General features: G+C 48.7%; 1 protein-coding gene across 1 annotated transcript; it reads right to left on the bottom strand.

Annotated features, from left to right (window-relative positions):
- Positions 1-1,225: 1,225 nt before the first annotated feature.
- Positions 1,226-5,291, bottom strand: LOC123120533 (fatty acid desaturase DES3). Its single transcript, XM_044540542.1, has 8 exons — positions 4,857-5,291; positions 4,622-4,711; positions 3,962-4,028; positions 2,728-2,820; positions 2,434-2,619; positions 2,240-2,317; positions 1,846-1,983; positions 1,226-1,737 (listed from the first exon to the last, which is right to left on the bottom strand). The coding sequence occupies exons 1-8, from the start codon at positions 5,153-5,155 to the stop codon at positions 1,537-1,539; spliced, it is 1,152 nt and encodes a 383-aa protein (XP_044396477.1). The 5' UTR covers positions 5,156-5,291; the 3' UTR covers positions 1,226-1,536.
- Positions 5,292-9,566: the final 4,275 nt, after the last annotated feature.

Below are 9,566 nucleotides of genomic sequence, written 5' to 3'. Positions count from 1 at the left end.
TAGGTGACCCGTTTGGGCTAGCGGGGTCAGCCCACCTTATAGTCTTATATCTCACAGCAGCTGCAATCTCCGTCACGCCGACATTGTCATGGGACCCAATTTTGCGACGCAGTGTGTCGTATAATTTCCCATGAACGATTGCGTGTATAAACAACAAGTTTGTCTCAGCGCGTACAAAATCACAAGCAGGCGGGTTGATTTTTTTTATTAACCATGTATTAGAAATCTTAATTTTTACACTAATCGAATTCCGTGAAGCCGTGCATCATTTTAACATCTCATTTGTCCGTAATGTAAAGTAAGAATTTGAGTCGACCCGAAATGCCCATCAGACCAATGAGACCACTGACTATTCTTTATATGGGTTGACCCGTGGCCTTTCAAATTGTCTATGGGGCCAGAGGGGCAGATCCAAAGCCAGATCCGGGTCGGCACATTCCTATCCTGAGTTTATTTTACTAAGCACATCTCCAAGATCCATCCCTCAAAAGATCCTCTACATTGGACATGGTCTGACACCAGCGTCCGGCCAAGAAAGAAATGTGCTTAGTAAGAAAAACTGTTTTTTTCTTAAGCATCAATGCTTATTTCTTTGCTCCGGTAAAAATTGGTTTATTTTTCTAAGCAAAAAAATTCTGAAATAATAAGTGCTACACATGTAGCATGAAGCACTTCGGCTATGTCCTTGTTTACAACTAAAGTTGCCATAAAAAAAACCAAAAGAAAAGCTGAAACTTGCCATCTGAAAAAAAAATTGTCATGCTTACAACTAAAAGTTGACATCCCTGCTCATCTCCGGATCCTGGTAGTATCCTGAGCTTATTTCTTTGCTATAGTAAAAACTGGTTTATTTTTCTAAACAAAAAATTCTTAAATAATAAGTGCCACATGTGTAGCATGATGCACTTCGGCCCTGACGTTTTTTACAATTAAAATTGCCATCCAAAAAAAAATAACCCCAAAAGAAAAGCTGAAACTTGTCATCCGAAAAAAAATTGCCATGCTTACAACTAAAGTTGTCATCGCCGAATTACATTGTACTTGGCCTTATCACCTTGTATTCAACAAGACTGCAAGTACTGCAACTGTGTTGTCGAATCGATATAACCTCTGTTTCTCAAAACAAAAACAATAAAGCACCAATGATAAGATCAGGAGAAACTTTAGACAGATCTGCATAACTCCAGCAGTGAGAAACACAAAGTTCAGAAAAAGGGGTCACAGATGCCAGAATATCGATTTGGATAATAATTAATCAATCTGTTACACTGTTCCACATTCCATTCAAAATTTGTAATAAAGTTGAAACAACATCTGCTAGTTACAATCGCAATGGGAGAATGCTAGCTCTAATAAATGATCTGAATCTCATCTCATGATGAACCAATCAACGCATCCTGTTTGTTGGCTGCGGAGCTTCCATGCTTTGATTTCAGCTGGAAGCACCCTCTGCTTATTCTCAGCAGGCTATCGATGTCTCTATCTCTATCATGCATTCTTCCTTGAACAGTAGTAACTTCAGTTTCCAGTATCTCATCACTTCTGCTTGTCGGTTCCGGTCCACTTGTCGCCGCTCAAGCTGGGGTCGGTTTGGTAGAAGACGACATCTCCCACGTCGCTGACAAAGTGATCGACTCTCAAGCTCTTGAGGAGGACGGTGATGAGGTACATTGGGAGCGGGCCTGACTTCTCCGGCTCCCGGTAGTATCTGCCCAGTACTGGCCTTGCTGCCTTGGTCTGGATTTGTTGATAAAAACCAAGGTTAAAGTTGCAATTTCAGCATGTACAAGTACAATATATGGAAGAGGTACGTATATATATTCAGCATAGTAGTATTGAACTTACTGCTTCTACTAGGTGGTAATGAGGTATTTGGGGGAAGAGGTGGTGGATGACATGGGTGCCAATGTCATGGTGGATGTTGTTGATCCATCCATAGTCCCGGTCCACGGTCGTCAGGCCACCACGGAGGTAGCTCCATTCCTGCAATAGTCATTGGGGAGCATTGGTTTGTTGGCGACATGAACATTGAATGAAATAGTAACACCATAGCAGTGCAAAACGTATCAACAAGGCAAAAAAACTGTCGCCAGTGAGTTTATTGTGCAGCTAATGTTTTCTTCCAGTGGGTATAAACACTAACAGTAGCTAAGATGTTCAGAAACTAGGGTAGTCCTATTTTCCTGCACTGTCATCGACCATGGTATACTTGCAATGAATTAATACAGCAGGCAAGTACCTCGCCGCGGTACCAAGGGAGGTCCTGGTGACCATGGTGGTGAAGATACGTCACCAAATCAAGCCACATGACATTCACCTGTTTCAAATGACATGAGACAGTGCTACTTGAGTTAGTTGTTCAGTGCGAGTTGCTTAGAAGCAAGTCTGACCAACTAAACAGTTAAGAGTTGTAGATTCTGTATGGTTGCTTACAATATATGGAACCCCGTACAGCTTGAGCACCGGTACCAGGCCAAAGACACACGCCATGCCGATGAGCAGCGCAATCATCGTGAACCAGCAGGTGGTGGAGATGATCACATCACGCCTCTCCTTGGGAGTAAACAGATCGCTGCTCGGATTGAAGTGTGAGCCCTCCTTGCCCGGGCTTCTGTACCACTGGAACATCCAGTAATCAAGGGAGATTCAGTTTAGGTTTAAGTTCAGGATGCATACAGATGCAGACCTATACAAGCGACCAGCAGAATAACAAGAAGAGATTCTTACGAGGTAAACAGGGAAAGCCAGCAGTGGGAACGGTACTGAGAAGCGCAGTGTCTTTGTCCGTGGTTCCAATTTCTGGTACACCTTCTCAGTGATCTGCGCAAATCAGTCCCACATAAGCTAGGAGTAACTAAGCAGATGGAACACAAATTACACGAATGAATATTCAGTTAAGGATTTCAAATTATGCAATTAGAATTGTGGTTCCAGTCCACACTTGGCCTCGAGGGTGACTGTTTTGTCAGATAGTGCAGATGCTCAAATGTGGTTTGATTCCAAAAAGGGCAAGAACGACAATAAGAAAAAAGGACTGGGCATTTTGAGATGCCCTAGCCAAAAAGGCTAAGATTCGATGTGCATCTTTGATCTGTGATGACTAATTTTAATCAGCAGCAGATCTGCGACTGTGAGACAATTTAAATCAATTAGAATTTTGGTTGCAAGTATCTATCTAATTAGAATTTTGGTTGCCACAAACACACACATGCTTTTGTTCTTTTGTTCTTTTTTTGAAACGATACATGCTTTTGTTCTGATGACAAGCAAGATGAAGATGCCATAAAAAGGAATATATGCACCACGAAATGATGTAATTAGAATGTTAGGTGGCTCAGCCGAGTTAAGATTCGATGCGCATCTTTGTTGATCTCTGCTGATCAACTAGGCATAATCTTTTTTATGTGTACTCTCTTTTCTCTCTCTAAAAAGATCTTAGCTTAGCGGCAGATCTGATCACGTGACAGACATGAATAGATCTACTAGCTGCCGCTGCTAGTTGTGTTTGGCATTATTACCTACGGACGGACCACATCACTTGTTTGTTGGATCTTAAATTATGTGGACTCTTTTGATGCTGCTGCTGCACAACATGTCAACATGTGGTGCCTCTGCAGCGGCTGAAAAAGCAGGCAGGTGCATCGTTGCTCTCTTTCTAGTACCACTGCTAGCTATCACCTCCATGATTCATGCAGCAGCCAGATGCGATATTTGTTCAACTTTTGCTCAATTATTATTATGCCAAACTCTAAACTTTTACTACCGAGTGTCAGTATAAAATACAAGATGGAGGGTTGTCAAGAAAAATATCTGCCCATCGATCGAGCTGCTCTGAGTTTCTTCCTTTTTTCTTTATGTGAGCAAAGTCCTTTGGGAATTGCAGTGATGGAGACATGCTGGAAAAAAATATGTGCATGCAGTAGAGTGCAGTATATGGTAGTAGTGGACTAGTGGTACTAACCGGGTGCCATGACTCGTCCTTTTCGATGTGGCCATGGTTCTGATGGTGCGTTCTGTGGCTGATCCTCCTGCACACACATAGCAAATCAGATTCAGATCGGCTTCAGAAAAGGTTTGATTAATGCCAGATTGGTACCACTCCATATAAATTACTCCTAAACTAATTATATGTTGCTAAAGAAACTCAGATGCATGCATGATAATGGTACAGCTAGTACTCCAGCATTGGTGTGTGGTGTTGGAAGGACCTTGAAGACTGTGCAGCACCGCCAGCTCCTAGTAAACAAACCGTTGTCGGCAGTGATTCAATCAAACTTTTTTTGTGTTTAAGAAAGATGGGTTTTTCCAAGAGAAATTCTCTGCGGCCGCTTGCATGGGTCAACAGCGGTGGAACAGACATGCCTAACAGGCAACAGTGCTTTGTACATGTAGTAAAAGGGAAGTTGCTACTTCGCAACAGCAAAGTTTGTATTGCCCTTTCCAACTTCTTTTCGAGTAACATATTCAGGCGCGGGTTCTCTCCCTCTCGGAGATTTCTCAACAAAACAAAACAAAAGTTTGTACTACTACACATTTGCGACGGAACGAGTAATAATCTTGCCCTGCAAAGTAGTACTTCCCTCCTGGTTTACTTAGTAAAATGTATGTACAAAATTGTTACCAGCCATTGTACGGGACGAGAATAAATGTGTGCAGCAGGTGGCCGACGACGCTGTTGAGCGTGCCGCTGTCCGAGAAGCTCCCGTGACCACTGCAAGCGTAGATAGATAGGTGAATCAGATGGACAGGCGTATGATAGCAGTGCTACTAGGTAGTACTCCGTAGCACCAAATGTGGCACGCCGCACGCGTCGATCTGGGGTGGCCGGGAGCGAGAAAGAGGAAACAACAACGCACCAGTCGTGTCCGAGGACGAAGAGCGCCCAGAACATGGTGCCCTGGACGGCCCAGTAGAGCGGCCAGAGGGCCCAGCTGTCGGCCCGCCACGCGGCGGCGGCCAGCGCCGCCACGACAACGACGTCGCGGGCGACGTAGGAGAGGGAGCGCAGGGGGCTCTTGCGCCAGCAGTGGGCCGGCACGGCGGCGCGGACGTCGCCGATGCGGAAGGGCGGCGGCTTGGCGGCGTCGAACTCGGAGCGGTGGTCCTCGGTGGCCTTGCAGCTCGCCTCCTGCTCCGGCCTCATTGCGGGGGCCATGGACGGACGGTGGATCTGTGCGTGTCGTGGGGGAGGGGGAGCGGGGGGCAATGGTAGGGGAGGGGAGGAGAGAGAGATTCGGGAGGGGCTTGGCTTGGGTGGCCGGGCAGGGATACGCCTCTCCTCCTTTCGTCTCGTCTCAATGGAGGAGGGGTGCGGGTGGCCGCTATTTATAAACCGAGATTATAATTGCCTGCCGGTTTGCATCTACGGGCAAAGCTCCTGCTAAATTTTTGCTGGTATGCCCTAGTCGTGTACCGTAGTAGTAGTCCTGTAAACCAATTGAGTTTGGCCGGTGCACGTGCATCGTGCAAGCTTGCCGTCCATACCATGCCAGTGGGCCCTCCTCTTTTTCTTTCTCCATAATACACGGAGAGAATAAATTAAAGATTCGCCTATAAATGAATTTTTTCTATGCCTAAATCTGTTTTAAGGGCAACTCCCACGCACGACCGCAGACATTCGTTTTGTCTGAATTTCACCCGTTTGGGGGTGGCAATGGGAGACAGCCGTCTGGATTTGTGAATGCTGCGGGCGTGCGCCCAACACATGGCCGCATCTTTTGCCGCATTTGGTCCACGTGCATGCAAATTTTGGAAAGCAACAGAAGATGTAGCTAAATGGCAGCGTCCATAGTTCAAGCCAACGTTGGCCGTGGTTCACGCCAGTTCATGCCGGCCGGCAACGCCAGCGGCCTATAGAATGGTCACCCTCCAGTTTCACGCCGGCAACAAAAGCCAGCGGCCGGCACACCAGTCAGCCTTTAAAATGAACGGCCATAGTCCACGACCAAGGTCTCACCTAGTTCAGGCCGTCTTGGCAAACATCTCCTCTGACGATTCGCGAACCAAGCTTCCTCTCTGGTGACATGTTGTTCTTGTCGACGCTCATGATCGCGAGTGCCACCTCTTTTGCTTTGGGATCGGCATTGGTGGCCTCGATCTCGAGCTTCTTCAGTTGAGCGGACTCCTCAATGTCAAGCTTCCTCTTGTCGGCCTCCTCCATCTCAAGCTTCTTCGTTTGGAGTTCTAGGTATATCTTCATTCGCTCCTCCTTCCCTTTGCTCCTTCTCTCCTCCCTCACTTCCTTTTGGACTCATCATGCGTTCCAAAGTTGCTTGCAAGGCCATGGAAGACGCATCACGCTTCTCGTCGGCCTTCGAGCTGGTCTTGCCCTCGGCCTCTTGAGCAAGCCTCCCTCCTCAGCCACGGCCGCCTTCCCTCCTTTCTTCTTATGAGCGGCATATTGGTCTTTGAACTTGGGGCAATCTTTGATGAGCGACCAACAATGCGTGAGAGTAAATGGCTTGTTGTTGTGTCATACCTTGAAGGCTTCCAAAGATTGGAATGCCTACACAATCAAAGATGTGACCGCAATTATAACATGGAAGGACACAAGATGCATGAAACATAAATGGCATGCCAAGATGAAATGACACAAGATGGAAAAACGAGAGATTCATACCAAGTCACCAACGCCTAGGCCACTCACGGGACGGGCTTCGACACTCAAGCGCGGCACAATACTTGTTGCACTCTTGTTGAATGAACCCCCATCTCTTTTGATTGAGTGGATGCCGCGGGTGCTCGCAAATTGGTAGGGGGGAAACTTCCTTCGCTCATGAAAGGTTTCGTGAACTCTCGTCCAAAAGACGGATCCTTTTTGCTCGGCACCTTTCGTCGGATCTTGGCCTATCTCCATCCAACTCTCGCAAATCAAAGTGTCCTCCTCTTGGGTGTATGACCCCGTGCGAGTGCTTTGCCTCTTCTTTTGTGCTTCGGCCCTTTGGGTGAGCTCATAGATAAACAAGGGCTCCTCTGCAATGTCGACCTCTTCTTCCTTATATTCACAATACATGCCATCATCTTCATGCCATGAGGTGCCATGGTCGTCCTCATCTTCATCATGGCCGGCGAATTGGGTGTCACCAATTCACCATACTGCCGCGGCCGTCTTGGCTTGTCGCGTCGGGATCGAAAGCTTGGCCTTGGCTGTCGACATGGAAGGCCTCACCATGGCCCTCGAAGATGACGTTTTCCATGAACGCGGCGTTGTGCGGGTCATCAACCGTCGGCGTCAGCAGTGGCATTTCATCGAATAGCTTGCGGGCGCCGGCCATGTTGGTCGAAGGGATCAGCCGGGGCTGCTTCCTTTGCGTCCTGTCGGACGGCTGGCCAGCGCCACTGTACCCCGGCGTCACACAATACCCGGGCGTCTCCGTTGTGACGGATGAGCTCGGGGACCGGTACTGCGGAGGACGAAGGGCCGATGAGCCTGTGCTAGCCACGGCCATGGCAGCGAATGAGAGAATGGACGGCGGGGGTTGGCACAACCCTAACATGAGGAGGGCGTAAGCCCTGGCAATGATGGACTCCTTGTCGTCAGCATTGCCCTAGTGCTGTGCGGCACGTAGCACGGCTGCCTCGGCGGCATAGTCGGCAACGGCCTTTTTCTCCACCACCTTTGTTCGCCGGTTCCTCCTCTTGGTCGATACAGCGTCGAGCTTGGCAAGCTCCGCCAGTGTGAGCTCTGTGACACCCAAGTTTTTATTTGGATTTTTCAAAAGATTTTTTTTGACTTGAGGGGAGTGATTTAAATTTTTCTTCAAGATAACTCTCCCTCTCATATTTTTTTTCTTTATGACAAAATTTTTGTTTGGATTCACCCAAGATCTGCCTTTGGTCTTGGAAGTTCTTGCTTTTCATTTGGACTCAAGACAAAATGGTTTTCATTTGGGAAAATAACTTTTGAAAATCTTTTTGAATTTGCACTATGGCTTTTGGAAAGTCCTTTGCCACTTTCAACAATTCCTTCTTGCCATGGCATTAGTGCAAATCCTCTCTCCTAACCACTTCCTCACCTTTGGATCATGATCAAATCCAGCAAGTTGAACCTCCCCATGTGATTATTTCCATTCAAATTCTATTCAAATAAATTTCTGCCTTCTTTTCTAGCACTTGGAGATTTACAAAGGAACTCCACTTTCTGTCTTGATTTTTGCCACCAAACCTTTTTCCCCTCCTAGTCCTTTGAACCCCCAACCTAGAACCATGAAGATCCACTGATCTTTAGTTCAAAATTTTCAAACTACAATTGCTGCAAGTTTGGACCAGATTTGTCAAATTTGGTGAAATTCATTCAAAACCTTCTCCAAAAATTCCAAGTAAAATCAGGCAGCCTCTGGGTGCATTGAGTGGTCATCTCACCAAGTTACAGCTCCAGAAAAATTCATCTCATTGCCAAATCCCTCTGTCGAACACCTGCAGTGCACTGTCTATGTCAAGTTCAGAAAGTTCAGAGAACACTGCAGTGGCTGCTGTCGTTTTCTTCAGAGAAGGATGTCGATCTCGCCAGTGCCACCGCGTCGCCTTGCTCCTCGTCCCCGCCCTCTTGTTCCTGCACCGCACGAACGCCTGGCACCTTGCGGGCGTCGGCGACGAGCAGCAGAAGGTGCGCCGCCCCGTGACCGACGCCGGCGGCGGCTTTGCGGACGCCAGCGGGAGACACGGCGCCGACGACGCCACCCAGCGCCGCCCAAACCACCGGAGCTCGCCGCATGGCCTTCCACTCCCCCGAATGCGCTGCCGCTCTCATCGTGAACCGCAGGGCGCGGAGCGCGCTCTCTGCCGCCGTTGAGCCCGTGCGGTCACCTCACCGTGGACCGACGCCATTACGCCAAGACCATCTCCGTTTAGCTGTAAAACGAATCCAGTAACCTCCACTGATGCTGCCTGGCCGCTCAAACCTCCTGCCAATCCACTGCTCCGCCGTAATCGCTCGCCGGAGATTCTCCGTTCACGGCCACCCCGTCGATCTGCCTATAAATAGAGGCCCCGAGCTTCAACTCGAGCACCCACCAGCCCTGCACTCCCCCTAGAGCACGCCTAGCCACTGGCAGAGCCCCGAGGAGGTCTCCTTCCTCGACTCCGGCCGCCGCGACCCGCCACGGGATCCAGCCCGATTCGCCCCCGTGTGTGCTCCTCCGCCTCCATTCTCTTGCTAGTAGCTTCACCATGCATCCCTCTTTCTGACCCGCACTTCAATTTGAAGCTTGCAGCCCTCCACCGAAGTTCCCCATCCTCACCCGAGCCGCCGTCCGCCGGAGAAAGTGTCGCCGTCGACGTGGTGCTCCCCGTTGGACGAGTCCACCACCCACCGACGCGGAAGAAGACGCTGAAGCTCTTGGTACCCTCCGTTTCTCCTAACTCGCCGTGGTTCGACGCCGGCATCCACCGCAGTCTTCGGGCGCCGGCGAGCTTTTCAAACCTGACATGTGGACCCCGCGTGTCAGCCTCTGTTTTTATTCCACCTCGAATCGTTTTCTGTTGACGCCTTCGGGCAAATACGTTTTCTCCTTTGCGCTTGCGCATTCCCACTCGAACCGTTTTCTGTTTTCTCAGTTAAAACCCTG

Source organism: Triticum aestivum, chromosome 5D (assembly GCF_018294505.1).
Source record: "Triticum aestivum cultivar Chinese Spring chromosome 5D, IWGSC CS RefSeq v2.1, whole genome shotgun sequence".
Lineage (NCBI taxonomy): Eukaryota > Viridiplantae > Streptophyta > Magnoliopsida > Poales > Poaceae > Triticum > Triticum aestivum.
This window is presented reverse-complemented; position numbering and strand designations above follow the sequence as displayed.

Bases quoted from the DNA above. Each gene is read 5' to 3' on its own strand.
- LOC123120533 (XM_044540542.1), bottom strand. From the start codon at position 5,155: ATGGCCCCCGCAATGAGGCCGGAGCAGGAGGCGAGCTGCAAGGCCACC. The intron at 4,712-4,856 runs GTGCGTTGTTGT...CTACGCTTGCAG, and splicing joins TTCGTCCTCGGACACGACTG to TGGTCACGGGAGCTTCTCGG. The intron at 4,029-4,621 runs GTAACAATTTTG...ATGTGTGTGCAG, and splicing joins CTCGTCCCGTACAATGGCTG to GAGGATCAGCCACAGAACGC.